At 54.8% G+C, this 18242-nt stretch overlaps 1 protein-coding gene across 2 annotated transcripts in view; it reads left to right on the top strand.

The window, feature by feature from the left end:
• Nucleotides 1-753: 753 nt before the first annotated feature.
• GAS7 (growth arrest specific 7) overlaps nt 754-18242 on the top strand; it is a 191037-nt gene continuing 173548 nt past the window's right edge. Inside the window, exon 1 of one of the 2 annotated variants that reach the window (XM_073881710.1) lies at nt 754-1142. In XM_073881710.1, coding sequence (XP_073737811.1) covers nt 960-1142 — 183 coding nt within the window. In that variant the 5' untranslated portion in view covers nt 754-959. The remainder of the gene's footprint in view (nt 1143-18242) is intronic. The other variant, XM_025864283.2, reaches the window with a different exon arrangement.

The following is an 18242-nucleotide window of genomic DNA, read 5'->3' as shown; positions in this document are numbered from 1 at the left end:
CGCCCCCTTCCTCCATTTATCCTCATCGGCCTGCTCCCAACTCCGTCTCCTCCCCGCTCGGTCCCTCCAGTGTAACGCACAGCCACCCGGACTCCCGGCTCTGGCGCCAGGCTTCAAACCTGTCCTTCACCCATTGTTCAGCTTCCGGTGAGTCAAGTTCAACCTCAGGTTCAACCCCGACAGTGGCGGCCACAGACACGTTCCCTCGCAGGCACCCCGGAGGAGGCGCCCGCCGCCCGCTGGCCGCCACCAGACCCACAAAGCCGGCACAGAAGGGCGTTTCTGTTCAGCGGCTTTCGGAGGCGGGGGTGCGAGCGCCGAGACCCCTCCCCAAGCGACCTGCCCCCTCGGCGAGGGAGCGCCCAGCCCTCGGCGGGCGTGGCCGCCCTGGTCCAGCCCCCGCCCCGCCCCCTCGCCTCCGCGCGAGTCCCCGCTCGGCCACCCGGCCGCCAGCCCCTCTCCGCGGACGCCCGGCCGCTCCCTCGCCGCCGAGCCGGGCCCCCGGCGATGCTCGGGATCCCGCCTCCCCCGGGAGCTGCGCATTTCCGCGCGCCCGGGCGGCCCCGGCTCCGGCCGGCCCTCGCGGCCGCAGCCCGCGCTTCGCGTCCCCGGGAAGTTGTCTCCGGAGCCCGCGGCGCCTGGGTCTCCTCCCCCTGAGCCCCGCCCCCCCCCCCCCCCCCCCCCCCCCCCCCCCCCCCCCCCCCGCCCAGAGCTGGATCTGCGAGCTGCCCGGCCCGGGGGCGTCGCCGCTTGCTCCGCGAAGCCTGCGAGTCTTCGCTGCCCCGCGCGGAGCGCGCGTCCCCCGCCTGGCCGGGGACCCCCCGCGCACCCCCGAGACGGCGCGCGCCCAGAGCGCGGGAGCCCGGAGCGCCGGGCGCCTGGGACCCCGCGGAGCCGCTGCCCAGCCCGCGGGGCTCGGCAGGGATGCAGGCTGCACTGTGAGCCCGGGCGCCAAGGCCATGTCCGGCGCCCGCTGCCGGACCCTGTACCCGTTCTCCGGGGAGCGGCACGGCCAGGGGCTGCGCTTCGCCGCGGGCGAGCTGATCACGCTGCTGCAGGTCCCGGACGGCGGCTGGTGGGAAGGCGAGAAGGACGACGGGCTCCGCGGCTGGTTCCCGGCGAGCTACGTGCAGTTGCTGGAGGTAAGGGGCGAGGGCCGGGAGACCCGGGGCCGCGCTGCTCGGCGCGCCCGCGTACCTGTTGCCCGCACCGGGGATGCCGGAGCCGCCCCTGTCCGAGGGGCGCCGCGGGGACGGCGGGGGGCAGCCGCTGCGCGCCCGACCCTGCGGGCGGCGGAGGCAGCGGGCGCCCCTCCGGGCTGGGCAGCGCGGGGATCGCCCCCGGAGCGCGCGTCCCCCCCCCTCCCCGCCCCGTGCCGGGCCTCCCGAGCACATCGTGGCCGCCCCGAGGAACGAGAACTTGTTGCCTGTGTGAGTTCTGGAGCCCGCGGGCGGGCGGGTGGGCGCGCTTCAGGCGGTGGCAGGGGCCGGCCGAGGGCTGCGGAGTCCGGCGGTCTAGGGAAGACGCGCCGAGGATCGGGGTCGGAAAAAAAAGTGGCATCGATCTGGCCCCGGAGCCCGGAGCCTGCCGACCCGGTGGACGGTCGTGCTGCCCCGGGTCAGGCTGCCTGGCCGCCTCGGAGCCGCCCACTTGCTGGTCAGCTGAGTCTGGCTGGCCACCAGCCCGAGACGCCCGCCGGATCCAGGGGTGCCGCAGCGCCCCTCCCCTGCTCCAGCTTCCCCAGGCTAAGGTCCAGAGCCTGAGAGTGGCCTGTTCCTGGGGTTCTGGCCTGCCCCCAGGACTGCGCAGGACCTGCTGAGCCAAGTCGGCTGGCTGTTTATTGTCTGGGTGACAGTTGGGAGGCCTCCCTGTCCTCTAATCGCTGAGCTCATGGTCACAGCCGGAGTGGGCTCCGAAGTTTCAAAAGTCCGGTGGGGGCGGGGGAGGGCGAAGGAGTGACCTCGTAGGACATCCCCTTTCGTAAAAAACTGCCCAACCCCAGGATCGTTGTACAGACTTCAATGGGCGGTTTACCCGCAATTGTGTTAAATATATATCAAACATTCTGCAGAAACACCTCCCAAATCACCGAGGCTGAATTTATTTATAATTTGACCCCTGACCTACTTCACAAAGAACAGAGTAGCAAGTTTCGAGAGAAATTGCTGGGTGGGTCTCAAAGAAAAAAAAAAAAAAAGAAAAAAAATGATGGATGGATGGGGCTGAGTGATTATGGGTGAGTTTGTAGAGAAATATCCTTTGGAAGTAGTACCAGAATGAGAGCCTGGCCTCCAAGAGGTACAAAATCCCCCCTAAATGGGTTAGTAGCATTCGAGCAAAATTTAGGCTGCAAGAGATTTCGTGGCCTGGCAGAAGAGTAGGTTCCAGAACCCTCGTGGTTCTGTGTTTTGAGAAACACGCGAGTGTCGGACGGGCTCAGGTGTGTCCCTCAGCTTCCCAGGTTCCTTTCCCGGGATTCAGATGTGCAAGAAAGCAAGTGTATCGCTTCTTAGGAAGACCTGCAGCCTCCTGGTTTCTGGCTCAGGAGCCCTGGGAGAGACTGCTGTTGTAGAGTCTCTGGTGGCCACACTTTTTCCAGGAAATCCTGATGTGGAAATTTGGCAGTTGGATGTCTGTCCGGTGAGGAGCATCCCTGGCTGGACGCAGCCAGCTGTGTTTTGGGTGGGGGCGAGGCTGGTGGGTTGGTAGGCTGTGTTCGCAAGAGCGGACCGGCTCTGCTTTTTCCTCTGGGAAAGTGAGGGTGAACCAGACCCAGGAGACAACAAGCAGAGTGATCCTCTGGGACAGTCTTGGGTAGATCAGTCACCGGCCTGTGGCGCCTACAAGCTTAGGAAATCTTTGGTGCTTAGTAAGGGGCTTTCAGACCAACTCCCAAAGGTGACGTGCTCCCGAAGGGCCCATCTGTGGGAGCCCTACCACTGGGAGGGTCTTCCATTTCTTGAGCACCTACTAGGTGCCGCGTCCCCTGACAGCTCTGTGAAGGGGAAGGCACCATCCCCGTTTCTCAGGCAAGCATGAGAACTGAAGGCATGTGCCCCAGGGGTAATGCTTGCATATTGGCTCAGCGGCTCAGATGGCTGAACGTTACCCTCTGTGACTGCATCTGTTTTAAATACGGCAACGTGGGCTCAAGTGCTAAAAGGCAAGTGAGGGAAAGGTCTGGATCTTTGTGGGGAAGGGCCGGTGCGGCCCTCCAGGTCAGCGAGCTGGTGACAGCATCCCTAAGGGGAGGCTGCACACGGGGGCCACGTTGAAAGCCCTGCTCCTTCCCACCTGCAGCATCTCTCCTGCTGACCCTGAAGGTTGCTTTCACAGGGAGGCTGCTGGCTTTCCCCAGGGTGGAGGCCGGCCTGGGCCTGAGCCCTGGGACTTTTCAGAGGCAGGATCGGGAGATCGGAGATCAGGCCCTCTGTGTCTGGGAACCTCGTCGGTGAGCAGGCTGGACCCGCAGGCTGAGGGCCAGAAAATAGGTGGGTGGAGTCCCTTGGAATGGGGTGAGTCCTCAAAGCCAGACTGGGTCAGGCGACAATGCGGAGCTCCCAAGGGAGTCGCGGGTGGTGGGCTGGCCAGTTTATGAAATCGGGAGTTTGGAGAAGCAGCGGCCGGGTGTTCATCAAGGCTAGAAGTTGGTGCAGCACCCAGGAGGCTGAGCAAGGGGCCTGGATGTGGACAAGCTCATGGTTTGTTGGCCAGCAGGTGCCTGGCCCTGAGCCTGCTGCGGGCGTGGAGATCAGAAGGCCAGGGGAGCAGTTGGGGAGACAGGTCCCGACAGAATGGACGGCACCAGGCTCCTGGGGGAGGAGTGCAATGGTGGGGGGCACAGCTGGGTGCTGCGGACCTTTGGCTCCTTGGTGGAAAGAGTGATACCCAGAAGCCCCATCTTGGCGGAAGGGTACTACCGGTCGAGAGCAGGGTATGCAAGATGGACACTCCCCGAGGATTTCTTTTTGTTCGTGTGAAGAAAGGGGAACTGAGAGGCCTTGGCTTTGCCAGAAGCATACCTCAAGGAGAGGAGCTGGGAGCTAACTCTTGACAGGGTTGAGAGATCTGCCTTGGAGGCCAGCCAACCCCCAGGGAGGGACTGGCTTGGGGAGATTCTGGTTCTGGCTACCCCGGGGCGGGGGGGAATCTCTTGGGTCAGTCCTCCAAGGAAATGGTAGAAGGGTACAGCATATCTTTGGCTTCCAGAAAGCGGCCTCCCGGAAACTGTGAGCCCAAGGGGGAGAAGGGGGGTGGGACCCTGGTGGGGCCAAGGGCTGGCTGCAAGGGTCTGGGCTCCTCAGGGGATGGTGGAGCTTCCCAGAGGAGGAGAGCAGCACCAGGAGGAGGGAACCCCATGGCTGGGCAGGTCCGGTGACCTGCTCTTAACCTTGAATGGAGAAAAGAAATTCGGGACCTGGAAGATACTGGAAGGCATCCGCAGAAACGCCCCGGAACTTTTGGGAAATAATAATTCTGGAGGTAAATAAGATTGGAATGCAAACACAACAGAGCTTTCCTTGACTGAGGTGCTGTTCTTAGAAGCCACCATCTGGCTGTGGGGTGTAGAGCTCAGAGGCGCTAACAGTGGGACCCTGTTTGCCAGCAGAACCAGGAGGCTGCAGGGGGTCACCCTTGAACCCGGTCTCCTTCTCTCCACCTTCTGTTCTCCCATTTTGGGGTCACGTGATGTGCTGCCAGAACCTTCAAGGTGTGGCTGTGAGAGAGAGTTGCGGAGCTGGGGAGCTGGGCTGGGCTGTGGATAATTGAGGAACGATGGTTCATCTATTCCTGTGGAACAGGCCACCCCAAGACTTCATGTTGCAAAACACCCATTTACTATTACCTCACACGTCGCTGCGGGTCGACGGGGCTCTGCTGGGGGGTTCTTCTGTTGGTCTGTCTCGGCGGCTGTCATGCATTTGCAGTCAGATGGTGGAGGGGGCTGGGGTCCCCAAGGCAGAGCTGGCCTGGAACTCCAAAATGGTGTCTTCACTCCCATGTCTGGTGCCTTGGTGTTCTTCCAAGGGGGCCTTTCTCTCTGCATGGCGTCTTATCCTCCAGGGCCCTTCCACATGGCCTTCCTCTTTAGCAGGGAGTTCGAGACTTTCCACAGTGGCTGGCTTCCAGGAACGCAAAGTGCAAATTGCCAGGCCTCCTTAAGGCTTGGGCTCAGAATCGGCACATCCCTTCTGGCCCATTTTATTGGCAAAGTGAGTCACAAGACCAGTCGGGATTCTGTGTGGGAGGGAGGTGCCTACAGGTGTGGATACAGGTGTGGATACAGGTGTGGATACAGGTGTGGATACAGGTGCATTGCGGACCCTTTTGCAGAAGGGCAGGGAGAACACATCTGGGACAGCGATCCATTAGAGAGGAAACAGTGCTACCTCAGACTGACGAGAGAGAGAGAGAGAGAGCCCCCCCAGAGGGAGGTAAAGTGCAGGGGACTTGGCTCTTGTTCTGCTAGAAAATTCTCCTTTGCCATTCTCAGAGGAGGTTCTCTCCCTCTTTTCCTCTCCCTCTCTCTTTTTAAGATGCCAGGGATTTCTTCATAAAGGCCACCTGATCAATGTTGCAGCCGAATTTGAAACCAGATTTTCCTGTCCCTAAAGCCTGGGTCTGTCCACTGGGCCATTGGCATGGCAGGCCAGCCTTTTTGGGTGGCTGGGTGGGGGGCACTTTGGTGCTGGTGATTAATAGACACAGTGTATCCGAGCTGCCTGACACCTAGTAGCTGTTTGCTACGTTGCCCAAATTGATTTTAATCCCGGACCTTTCAGTTCTGGAACGTGAGAATTATCTAAGGTGGTGTGACCTTGTCCCTCACAGCAGGATTTTTTTTTAAGGCAGTTTTCAGCTCTGTTCACAAAGCCGTAATGAGGGAGGGCTGGGGGTGCCCAGAGGATGTGACCGTGACCCAAGGGACCCAACAGGCTTTCTGCCATCGCCACTAAGTCATTGTGCCCTTTGATTTGGGGGCTGCGGTCCCCAACAGCTCCTGCTGTTTGAAAATCTGCCTTCAGCTCACCCTTCTGCCCGCCTCCACTCGGGAGAGCCTCCCCCTCTCGGCTGCTGTGCCCGTCTCTGGTCAAGTGGCCACCCCCCAGGACTTCAAAGCGGCGGGCAGGGCTTACGGATTCTGTGGATTCAGGGCATCTTCACAAAAGTTCCCTTAGCAACAAGTCGGCAGGAATCCCTGACATGTGTTCACCACCACGTGAATCCCTGCTGCCCATTACCACCTACAAACGTGAATGAGATGCTGACCTTCCTGGGCTCTCCCAGCCTGGGAAAAAAGCCAGCTTTCATCCGACGGTCTGATTGACCTCATCGGAGAGCACAGGTGCCGGGGCCCCACTTGCCCCCGAGGAAGGAGAGGGTTGGTAGACCAGGAAGCCCTGTACCCCTGTGCGGCTGCTTCGGGGGACGTGGTTCTCAGCAGTTGGCTCCCTGATTACTCGCGGTGGCGAGGCAGCTTACGACAGGATTTCTAACAGAATGCCAGGACTGATCCGCACCCCCCCGCCTTGTACTTAATTGCAAAATTAGTATATTCCTCTCTTCCTGCAGTGGTGAGACTTGCGGGGTGGTGTTGACACCTGTGGAGAGAAGTAGAAACGGTGGCCGGCGGGGCGTCTGGCTTGTGCTTTGCTGGGATCAGAGCACGTGGTGACCGCGTGCAGGGGCTAAGTGCAACAGGGGTATGGACTTGTGAGGGGTTTTTGTGGGTTCCTGAGGACTAACTGCCTCCTCCCTGCACGCTTTGTGTCTCCCCTGCCTACCATCTGATAAAAAAAAGTATGTTTTTTTTTTTTTTAGATTTTATTTATTTATTTGACAGAGAGAGAGAGAACAAGCAAGGGGAGCTACAGAGGGAGAGGGAGAAGCAGGCTCCCCACTGAGCAGGGAGCCTGATACGGGACTCGAACCCGGGACCCTGAGATCAAGACCTGAGCTGAAGGCAGACGCTTCACCGACTGAGCCTCCCAGGTGCCCCTAACCTTCTCTTCGGTTCGTTCAGTTAGCGAGGCTTGTCTGCTCTCCCTTAGATACATTTCTCAGAGACTTCTTCTTCACTTGCGCTGGCGTCCTTTTTCTGTCAAGGGCTAGGAAACATTTTTGGTTTTGTGGGCCAAGAGGCAAAGTGGAGTTAGAGCTGCGTTGCTGGGATTTGCCGAGTGCCAGAGGCAGTGAGAAGCCATGAAAGTGCCCCATATGGGCTCTGTCACAGCTACTCAGCTCTGCCGTTGGAGTGTGAAGCCGCCATAGATGATCTGAGAACCAATGGGTGTGTTGAGTTCCAATAAAACTTTATTTATAGATACCGAGATTTGACTTTGTTACAGTTTTCCTGGGCCCTAGCGGTGTTCTTCTTTGGCTTTGTTTTCAACCCTTTAAAGATGTAAAAGGCATCCTTAGCTTATGGGCTATATGTAGTTTAGAAGTTCAGAAGTCGATCACTCATTCATTCAACAAACCCTGAGTGTCTAGGATGGGCTGTGAGCTCTTTGGTTAAGTGCTGGGGGGAAGATAGTGACAGACACGGAAGAGAAGCTTACCCTTAGCTGGGGAGAGGGTACATTAGAAAAAATAATTTTTAAGTACTGTGGGGCCAATAAAACAGGGGACTGTGGTGGAGTGGGGTGTGGGGTGCAGGAGGGGGTTTGATAAGACCGTCACGGAAGCTTCTCTGAGGAGGTGATACCTGAGCAGAGATCTGGATGATGCAGAGCCGTGTGAGTATCTGGGGAGAAGTGATTTGAGGCAGAGGGTACCACGAATGCAAATAACCCTCCAGGGGAGTATATGTGTGATGTATTTGCGGGAACCAGAATATTCTAGAAAGCAGTGAGCAGGGGCAAGAGAGGTGGAGATGTGACAGAGAGGCAGGATATCTGGATATTTGTTCTTGTACCCACCGCCCTCCTTACTATATATACATATATTTATACATAAAACTTTATTTTTCTATAAGAGTCTATGACATTCTGCACAGTAGAAGAAATGTACTGTGAAATAATTTGGGATTTCTTGCCCTTTCCCCCAGGTTTGCATTTCTGGGGTATCAACACTCCCACCCTGGCTGACTTCAAGCTTCTAAAGGTTTTTAAAAATAGAGCCCATTTGACATATGACCTTGTGTAAGGTCAAGGCGTTCAGCATGCTAATCTGCTTCATTTCTATATGGCAACATGATTGCCCTCGTAGAGATGTGTTGCGGCACATTGCATAATTATATATCCCTTCTTTTTCGTAGTTGGTGGATAGTTCTCCAAGTGCCGCAGAAAGCCCGTGGTTTGATGGCAGGGGAGGGCACGCTCTGATTCGTTTCGGAAAGCTCGTCTGGGCTGTGGTGTGGAGACTGGCCGTGGCAGGAAGGTGGCAGTGGAGATGGTGAGAAGTGGGTGGATCTGGAGTATATTGTGCAGGTCGAGTCAAAAGCACTTCCTGGTGGGATGACTTGGTGGGGGGGGCTCCCCTCTTGCAGGTTGGTGGTGATACCATTTTCCTCCTGTCTTCTCCTTATCTGTGAATCATCCGTCCATTCTGCCACCAGAGACCTCTTCCTTAAAAACAAGAGGCAAAGGCAAATACAAATCAGGAAAAAGTTAATATCCTTAATGCAGAACGTGCTCTTATAAATTAAGAAAACAAAAACAAAGGATCGCATCCATATGAGAATGGGCAAAGACTTTGGGTGGCCACTTGATAATAAATGATAGGCAAAGTCATCAGCGTATTCAGTCTCCCTAGTAATCAAAGAATGGGAGTCCATACTCAACATGGGGCTCAAACTCATGATCCCGTGATCAAGAGTTGCATGCTCTTCCAGCTGGACCACCCAGGTGCCCCGAAGAGTGGCACATTTTTAAAAAGATACTTGCTTTAATGAAAACTGTCAAAATTAAAAAAGAATGAGCATTGGCAAGGAATGGTATAGGAAAATTGTCCTAGGCTCCCTGGAGGGTGTTTTTTTTTTTTTTTTTAAAGATTTTATTTATTTATTTGTCAGAGGGAGAGAGCACAGGAAGGGAGAGCGGCAGGCAGAGGGAGAAGCAGGCTCCCCGCTGAACAAGGAGCCTGATGTGGGACTCAATCCCCGGACCCCAGGATCATGACCTGAGCCGAAGGCAGATGCCCAACCGACTGAGCCACCCAGGCATCCCTCCCTGGAGGGTAATTGGGCAATATACTTTAAAAGCCTTTACAATATTCATGCCCTCTGGTCTAGCACTTCTATTTCTAGAAATTTGGGCTCAGGAAGCATCTGATAGGCAAGCTGTGGGTGCCAGGAATCCCACGGCAGCACCGTTTCTAATACTCGAGCATAATTTGGCCACAGCATTTCCAACCAGGACGAACTGGTTAAAATAAGGCTCACTTGGCTTCGCACGATGTCAGATAGGCAGAAGGGGCTCAATAACTATGTTGAAGCTGGATTTAAAAAAATAAAGAATTTGGTCAATGATGCTAAATGATTCGTGGAGGTAGCATACTTCATATCTCGCCTTATGACAAGGCAAAAAGAGATGGTGTGTCCAGGAGTGAATTGCTCTTTAAAAGCAGGGACTGTGTGTACCATGCATTCTGTAAGTATCCTTTCGTGGTGAGAACAGGTTGAAGGAATACTTGCTGGCTCAGGGCCACGTTCTTTTAAATATTCTCAGTGATAGCAAATCTTTGTCTTTTGGGGGAGGAGGGGTGGTTTTGATTTCTTTTCTTTTCTTTCTTTTTTTTTTTTTTTTTTGGAAACAGCCAAAATTCATTTGGAGCCAAGTCTGGTGTATCTGTATGTGTGACTGTCTGTCTATCACCTTGTTGCAAAGAGGATTTAAAGCAGCTTACCAAAAAGCATAGAGCACAATAAGATGAAAGCATAAATATACAAGGCAATCTGGAAAGGAGAAAATAAGGGAATTGGCAGAGAGAAGTCTGAAGAGCAAAGAGGGTCGTTGAATTAGGTGATGCTGTTCAGGGTTTTTGAGAAGTCCTACCCACTGGTAGGGATGCATCTGAGCATTTCTCAATGGGGAGTCGCAGAAGTGTTCTGAGAAAAATGTGGGCATCGTGGGCTATGTGCTGTATCAGTCAGGACAGGTTAGGATATGCTTCTGTGACAAACAACCCTCTGCTCTTGGTGAGTCAGACAACCTAGGTTTGCTTCTTTCCTAGGCTGCACGTCTGTTGCAAGTTGGTTTGGGGCCATGAGACCCCCCCCAGGATCCAGGATGAAGGAGCCACCACTGTCTGGAATCTTGCTGGTGATCATGTCAAACAGCATCTGGTCCCTAAAGCTTCTGCCCAGAAGCGACATATGATACTTGATGATACTTGTGCTCATACTTCATTGACCAAAGCACACCTAATGTGGTAGGTCGCCATCCTACCACGTGCTCAGGAGGAAAGGAGCAAGCTGAATATATGTGGACATGCTCTCATTTGGGGAGGATGTCCTAGTTTCTACACTGTCTCAGGCTCAGTATTTTTTGTGTTCCTCAAGACTGAATCCAGTGCTTCTAGAGCAAGGTTCTCAAAATGCATTCCCTGGGTCTTGTTGGTTGCAGATCCTGGCTCCGTAGGCCTGCGAGGGGGCCCGAGGTGCTGCGTATCTGACAAGCTCCCACAGCCGCAGGGTCTTCATCACATTGCAGACCTTATCAGGTCGCCCTAGCTCCTCAGAGCCAGGATGAACTCTTACTGTTCTTGCAAAGCTGCTGTCGCCTTTTCCAAGCTATCCTGCCATCTAGCACTCTGCTGCGCACAGGAATAGATACTTTATACCTATGCGTTTTGGACAAATGCAATCATTTCCCGACCCCCAGACTTCCTATGATTTCTTTTTTCTTTGTGGTCAATACATCTGTCACAGTTTCTGGTTCACCAAAACCTAAACATTTATATTTGAGCACCTACTATGTGTCAGCTGTCCACAGGGCTCCGTGAGCTACAGCCGAGCCAGGGAGCTGAGGTTAGTGGGTCCTCTTTGGGGAGACCTTAGGGATGTGCTCTCCCCTGCAGGGTGACTCTGACAGGTGACCTAAGAGAGTTAAGCCTCCCACTTGTTCTGTTGGAATGAAAACCCTTCTGGGTGTTTCGCATCCATGGGTCTGTCTCCCATGCCTTAATCCCTCCTCCCTTCTCGTTCGCTTGTCAAATGCACAGAGAACTCCAGGATTAGTCAACAACAGCAACAAAAAACTAATTAGGTTGTAAAAACTCTTTAGAGATGATATTTTAAAAATTCTACAGCAACGAGCCCTTGTCCTAATTTCATCATGACAGAGGATCCTTATTTTAGCAGCGGCTCAGGGAGGAATGTCACTGAGCCCATTTGTTTTTGATTCTTAATGTAATTTAGAAATAGAAAGAGGAAGTTTGAGTCTACTGTTCTCATTTAGCAAAAGAAAAAATAAATTTGTTTTTGATAAATAGCTGTAAGCCTTTGTTGTGCTCAGAGTGAAAAATAAAACTAAGTTGTGTTGTTGATCACCAAGGACACACTCAACATGGGATCCCGCTAATCTGATACTCCAGTCTCATATTTTCACGTATTTATTTATTTTTAGAGATTTTTATTTTTTTAAGCCATTTTGACAGCCAGCGTGGGGCTTGAACTCACAGCCCCGAGATCAAGAGTCGTGCGTGTTCCACTGACTGAGCCAGCCAGGAGCCTCCTCGTATTTTCATATTATAAAGGAGGGTCTGAGTACCTAGAGCTTGTCTTCTGATGTCAGCACATGCTTAGAACCTACCTGTACGACGTCATTTCTGATTCAGTAGGTCTGGGGTCAGGCCTCCAATGCTAGCATTTTCTAACTAGCTCCCAAGTGATGATGGTGGTTTTGGTGTTGTGGGCCACAATGTGAGTAGCAAAGCATTTTTTTTTTTTAAAGAGTTTATTTATTTTTGAGAGAGAGCACAAGCAGGGGGAGTGGCAGAGGGAGAAGCAGACTCCCTGACACACGGGGCTCGATCCCAGGACCCTGAGATCACGACCTGAGCCGAAGGTCGATGCTCAACCGACTGAGCCACCCCGGTGTCCCGAGTCGCAAAGCATTTGGGTCACCTAAGGGGTCTTTAAGTTTGCCTGTAAGCGGTGATGAAATCCTGGAATTAGATTGGATTTTGTTTACCTTTGTAGAAGTTTTCTTCTTTTAGTGGATTGTAGGCTGCCCCGGGGTACTAGAAAGAACACAGGCTTGGGAAAGAGACCCGCTCTTTGAGTCTATGTAATCTGAGGACAGAGAGGGAGGTGGTAAAAGGTGTGATGGGGAGGGTGGTAGCCAGCGTTCCTGTTCGCCCAGAGGGGTCCCTCCATCACACGGTGGAGGGGGCGCCTGGGAACGCTTTGCTGGGACCAGGGCCAGGAGCTGGCTATGGAGGAGGAAAGGCTGGGGAACACTGGTGAGTGACATCTCGCAGGGGTGTGGCCTCCCTGTCTTGAAGCAATGTATCCGTTCCCAGGGGGTGCTGGATGCCTGGTGCGGTTTGGTTTGTGGGCTGGAATGTGTGCCCTGCAGCTACCCCCCAGGTGGACCTCCCAGATCACGTTCCAGGGCCTGGGGTAGGAGCGCAGCGCACCCCCCCTCACCATGGGGGCCCTGCAGAATGCCGGGCAAGAGTGTGGCAGCCCTGGGTTCAAGTCCTGGCTCAGCCCTTGCTGCCTGTGAGACCCCCAGGCAAGCCGCAGGAGCTTTTTCAGTCTTGTGGGGGGCTCCTGTGAGGGTCCAGGAGAGCCTGGGGGAGCCCTGGCACCTCGTATACACTCTGTAAATGGAGTTGGCATCCCATGACCTCTGGGCATCATGCCAAGTTGAATGCCGCCTGTTACCTGGGGCTCCTCCTGGGGCCGTAGCCGGGTGGGAGAAGCCTTTTCCCGTGGGCCCCCCGGAGGTCATAGTGCAAGACTGGTTGAAGGAAGTACTGTGGTCAAGGCCTTTGGGCCGCGGGCCCCTGGCGTCTTATTAAATGCAGATTCGCTTTCAGAAGGCCTAGGATGGAGCCTGAGGTTCTGCCTTAGTCACAGGCCCGCAGGGGAGGCTGTTGCTGCTAGTCTTGGGCACACGCTTTGAGTAGCAAGTCTGTCGAGCTCTTTTTTCGGAAGGGGGGGGTTTCAGGACACAGGTCCTACGCGTGCAAGCAAGTAAGCCTGTAGCCGAGGGCCATTTGGGGTTGATTTGAAAACCACCTCCTGATGGTTGATGCTGCTGAGGCTGGGCTAATTAGTGGGAATTGCTTCTTGCCTGGGTCTGATGGGTCTCTGGCCGCTGGACGCACACCCCCCTGCCCCCCAAGAGGCCCTTCTTGCAATGTGGGAAAGGCGAATGCAAGAGCTTTTTGTAGGTTTCTCATTGCCTTTACGATATAACAGGCCTTCGCTTTGTTTACAAGGTCATTCAGGACTGGCCTTGGCGGTGTTTTTAACCTTTTCTTCCCATGGCGGAATGCTACCACTTAATTCTGGGATGCAACCTTGCTTCCTTTTTTGCTGTGTCCTCGTGCAGGCCGGCAGCCTCCCTACGGTGGGAGCAAGTAACTCCCGAGTACATGAAGTAGGATTGTCACCTTGTATATGAAGGGCAACAAACTTTTATTATTTCCTGCTGGAGAGAGGAAACAGGTGTTGAGGAAATTAATCTCCCTCCAGGCTGATTTGATTCTTGGGGCGCTCCTAGAATCCCAGACTGGGAGTGCCCCCTCAGTTAGTAGTATGTTGGGAGGCAATCCGGTGTCACGCTGTTCAGGGCTGAACAGACCTGGGTTTGGGCGCCTTGGTTACCTGACCTTGGACCTCAGTTTCCCTATCTTTGAAATGGGGTTATGAGCATCGTTGCAAGTTAGAACCATCTCCTTTGGCGTAAATGCTACGCAGGTGGCGTGGTGTCCAGACTCCGTATGCTCTGGTGGCCGCCACTGTTTCTCGCTTCCCATCCATCACCCAGAGTGCTGGTCATTACTATTTGCTTTTTCTTAGTGAAAGGAACCTCTTGGTCACATTTCTGGTGGTGACCTTGTCTTTCTGGCTGTGACCTTGTCTTTCTGGCTTTTGGTCACTGTCACTTAACTCATTTTATTAAAAAAATTTATTTTATTTTTTTTTAAATTTTTTCTTAAAGATTTTATTTATTTATTTGACAGAGAGAGACACAGCGAGAGAGGGAACGCAAGCAGGGGGAGTGGGAGAGGGAGAAGCAGGCTCCCCGCTGAGCAAGGAGCCGGATGCAGGGCTCGATCCCAGGACCCCGGGACCATGACCCGAGCCGAAGGCAGACGCCTAACCATCTGAGCCACCCAGGCCCCCTCCCCCAATTTTTTTTTTTTTAATTTATTTATTTGAGAGAGGGAGAGGGAGAAGCAGACTCTCCGCTGAGCAGGGAGCCCGTTGCAGGGCTCGATCCCAGGACCCTGGGATCGTGACCTGAGCCGAAGGCAGACCCTTAACTGTCTGAGCCACCCAGGCGCCCACGGCTGAGTTTATCTCTTAGCTCCTCCAAGTCCCTTTTTGCTAGGCCTAGCATCACCAAAGCTGTGCTTTCCTGAGGAATCGTGACCCTTGTAGGGAAGGATCTTCAGCTTTGTCATGGTATGTATTTAGGTCACAGACTTAAACAAAAATTCTTATTTTGAAATGTCTTCTAAATCCCCTCCCAGGAGGACCCTCCCCGGGTATGGTAAACCTTCCATGGATATGACCAGGATTGGACTCATACCTACAGGGTCGTAATTAAGGGGAGTCTCATCCTGGAGCATGTGCCAGATTAACCAGTCTGTAAACATGGAAGATTGCATTAACAGGCCCCCTGAGACCTCGCCCCGACTGGGCGGGTTCCTTCCCAGAGTACGGGTAAGTGCCCTCCTCTGGATATGTTTAAAGTCGATGTGTTTTGTGACATGGCAGAGGGGACATGGATTCCTTCTTTCGGCTAGCCAGCTGCAAGGTTTGAGCACTGTTGGGCGTTCCTTGAAGAGGCAGAAGATGACCGCTGTGGTGGGAAACTGCTGTGCCCAGTTCCCGTCTGCCCTGGGCCTAGAATCTGACCCTTCAAGGTGGCCCTTTGGGGACTTTGTGCTCATCCTTGGTCTCTGGGGAACAGAGGAAAAGGCTTCCCTCTGGGCTTGTAGCAGCCCACCCAGGGGCGAGAGAGGGCAGAGTCTTCCTGTGTCTGACCCCCTGCTTTGAAAAGAGGGGGCGATCTTTGGTCTTTAGGATAAAAAAAAAATATAGCGGTATCCGCGTGGCACTCTGGCCTGATGATGAGTGCGTGCTGATTGGGAGTTTGGGATCAGAGCGATGGTGAGCTGGGGTTTGCGGGTGCTCAGGCAGAGAGGAGGCCAGGAGACCTGGTCTGTGTGTGGCCCCAAGGAACCCAGTGGTGGGGGTGGCAGCAGAGATCCTGGTAAAGTTCGGAATTGCAGATGGACCTCCTCGCCCTCTCCCAGGAGAAAGTCGCCAGAATGAGAACAGAGCCAGGTTGCTTCCTCATTCCGTGTGTATTTGGTGGGTGGGGAGCCCAGCCCGCGGGGAGGTGTCAGATATGGGGCTTGACTTTGGTCAAAGCATGGCCAGGCACTCCGGCGGGCCTGGAGAGGCTGCTGTGGCCCGAGTCCTTTGCCCTGGGCCCGGACCGTGGCCCGACAAGACAGCTATGCTTGAGCGTGAATGGGAGGCAGGGGAGCCAGACCTTGTCTGAAAGTCTGTTTCCCAGACCTGGGTTCACTGGTGCTGGCTCCTGGAGGTCTGTATGCCAGGGCTACTGTTCTGGCCATATACCCCCTCAGTGGACTCCGTCACTCCCCTTCCTCTTTGGGCGACTCCTCCAGGAAGCCCTCCGGGGTTCTGTGGGACTCCGTTGGAAAAGCCCAGTGTTTTGTGCCGCCAAACGCTCACGTTCCCCTCTGCCCAGCAGCGTTGCTCTAGAGGGTGCTAAACTCAAGTGCAGCTCTGGTTTGATTCCCAGGGGCTTATCGGGGGCCGGTTGGGGTGCTTTGTTGCTCTAGGTGGCTGGTCTGCTTTATTCTTAGTCTTGGGGAAATGATTTCCCTGGGAAGCAAGAGAACGTGTAAATTATGCTTCACTGCAAATCATCGAGACTCTCTATATATATATACACATTCCGCCACAGCTGCAAGTCTTGCAAATGAGGACCGATGTGAGATGTGGGGGAGCTGGAGAGGGTTGCCGAGTGGACGCGCGCCACGGGCGTGATTGATAATCACAGAGTCACCTGTCTTTGGGTTTCTCCTGGTTTCTGGGGGGAGGGAGGAGAGGAAGTCGTTCTTGGAGGGCTGGGTGTTCTGGGAGACGAGAAGGTTGGGAGGGAAGCGGTCTGGAGGTGCTGGAACTCCCCCTGGGACTGGGCAAGGTTTCTACAAACCGGATCCTTAGTAGATATTTCTGAGCCGGGAAACCCCAGGGCTAGTGTTTGCACGCTCGCACGGCCATCCGTGATGTCCTCGGAAGCCCGAGTGCTGCCGAAGCCCCTCCATCGGCTTCCCATTGCCCCGAGTGCCAAGGCGCCCCGCAGACGGCACCTGGTCTCCCTCCCCAGCCTCTTCGTTTGCGCTCCGGGCACGCACCCCTTTGCGCCTGCACCTTTGCAGAGCTGCTGCCTCTGGCCGGAGTCCCTTTGCTCTCAGGCCTGCCCGCGGCTTGAGCATCTTCATCCAGACCCAGGACAGGGTGGTCATCCTTCCTCTGGCTTCCATGGGGCACGCTGCCCCGCCCCTCACTTACCACATCGGGTCGCACTCCCTTGCCCTCACTGCACCCTGAGCTTCTCCGGGGCACGACAGTCACTGGATAAGTCTCTGTAACCTCTCCAGCCTGGCGCGGTGCTTGGCCTCATTGAGGTCTGGCCCAGTAAGTGTTGGATGGCTGGATGCATGGACAGGTGTATGAAGAGGATGAAGAGGGAGCTTACCTTAGAGGACTGGGCGCATCTTGCTCTGATTTTGGCTCATGGCTTAAGCAGTGTTTCTCCAAAAAGGTGTGAATGGCTTTGTCACGAGGTGAGGTTTGGGGTCATGGAAGGCCAAGGTTGGAAGGGCGGGGAGGGTAGCCCGGTGGGCTCAGAATGCTAAACGTCATAGTAAGGCCTCCGGGTCCTGGCGAACAAGGCATTTTGTTTTTCAAGAGTGAAGGATGGAAGATGAGAAGATGTCCCATGAGCTGGTCTTCTCCCCGCCGCCCCATCCTGCTTAGCTGCAGGGACAGCTGGGTGTAGCCAAGGGGTCCGTGGACAGCCGTCAGGAGCCCTGGAGTCTAATTGGAGGACCCCCTCCCTCCCATGCCTCTTGGTTCTTTGACCTTGCAAAATTCATCTAAAATCTCTGACCAGCTTCTTCATCGATCTGTAGGCGTGGTGATACCCATCCTGCTGGCTCTTAGGTTGCTCGGAAGGGTTTTCAAGGTGACCGTGGATGTGACCGTGACCGTGGTTTGAAATTCCAGGGTAAGCTGATACCGATGCATGGCCGGCTCAGAGAGTCTGTGCAGGAAGCAGGCAGGGGCCTGGTGCCCATGGACCCCACTGTCCCCCCCCACCCTCCCTGGCAGCCTTGTTCCACCCGCTGCTGGGTGGTCCGTCCCCCCTCAGGCCCCCTGGAACTTGCTTCTGAGGCTGCTTCCTGAGACCCCCTTGTCCTCTGCTCAGGCCTTAGAAAAGCTGTTGACGGCCCTGGGGAGCCTGCCGACAGGACCCAGGTTCCTGGGATCAGGGGGCTCTTCGTCCGTGGGGAAGAAGGCGGTGAGTGGCCGGCGTGGGGGTGGGGGCATGTCTGGTACAGCAAGAGACAGTGCCGGGCAGTGAGGGCACTCAGGGCCTGGGATGGGCTAAACTGTGCAGGCCCCCACTCTGCCCCCAAATTCATATGCTGAGGCCTAACCCCCAGCATTCCAGAAGGTAACTATTCGGAGGTAGAGTCCTTAAAGAGGTAGTCATTAGGTTAAAACGACATCGTGTGGCTGTCTCTATAAGAAGAGGAGATCAGGACGCAGACGCACATGGAGGGAAGACCCTGGGAAGACACGGGGGGACGGCCGCCAAGGAGAGAGCCCTCAGGAGAGCCCAGCCTTGCCCACACCTCGATCGCTCACTTCTGGCCTCAGAACCGGGATTTCTCTTGTTTACGCCCCTCATCCTGTGGCCTTTCCTGATCGGAGTCCTGCAGGACATTTCACCTGGATTTGGGTAGGAGACTTCTTTTTTTTTTTTTTAAAGATTTTATTTTATTTATTT

This window comes from Callorhinus ursinus, unplaced genomic scaffold, assembly GCF_003265705.2.
Source record: "Callorhinus ursinus isolate GAN/ISIS: 27379988/994484 unplaced genomic scaffold, GSC_fseal_2.0 scaffold43, whole genome shotgun sequence".
Lineage (NCBI taxonomy): Eukaryota > Metazoa > Chordata > Mammalia > Carnivora > Otariidae > Callorhinus > Callorhinus ursinus.
Note: the sequence above shows the minus strand (reverse complement) of the source record. Positions and strands in the feature narration are given on the sequence as shown.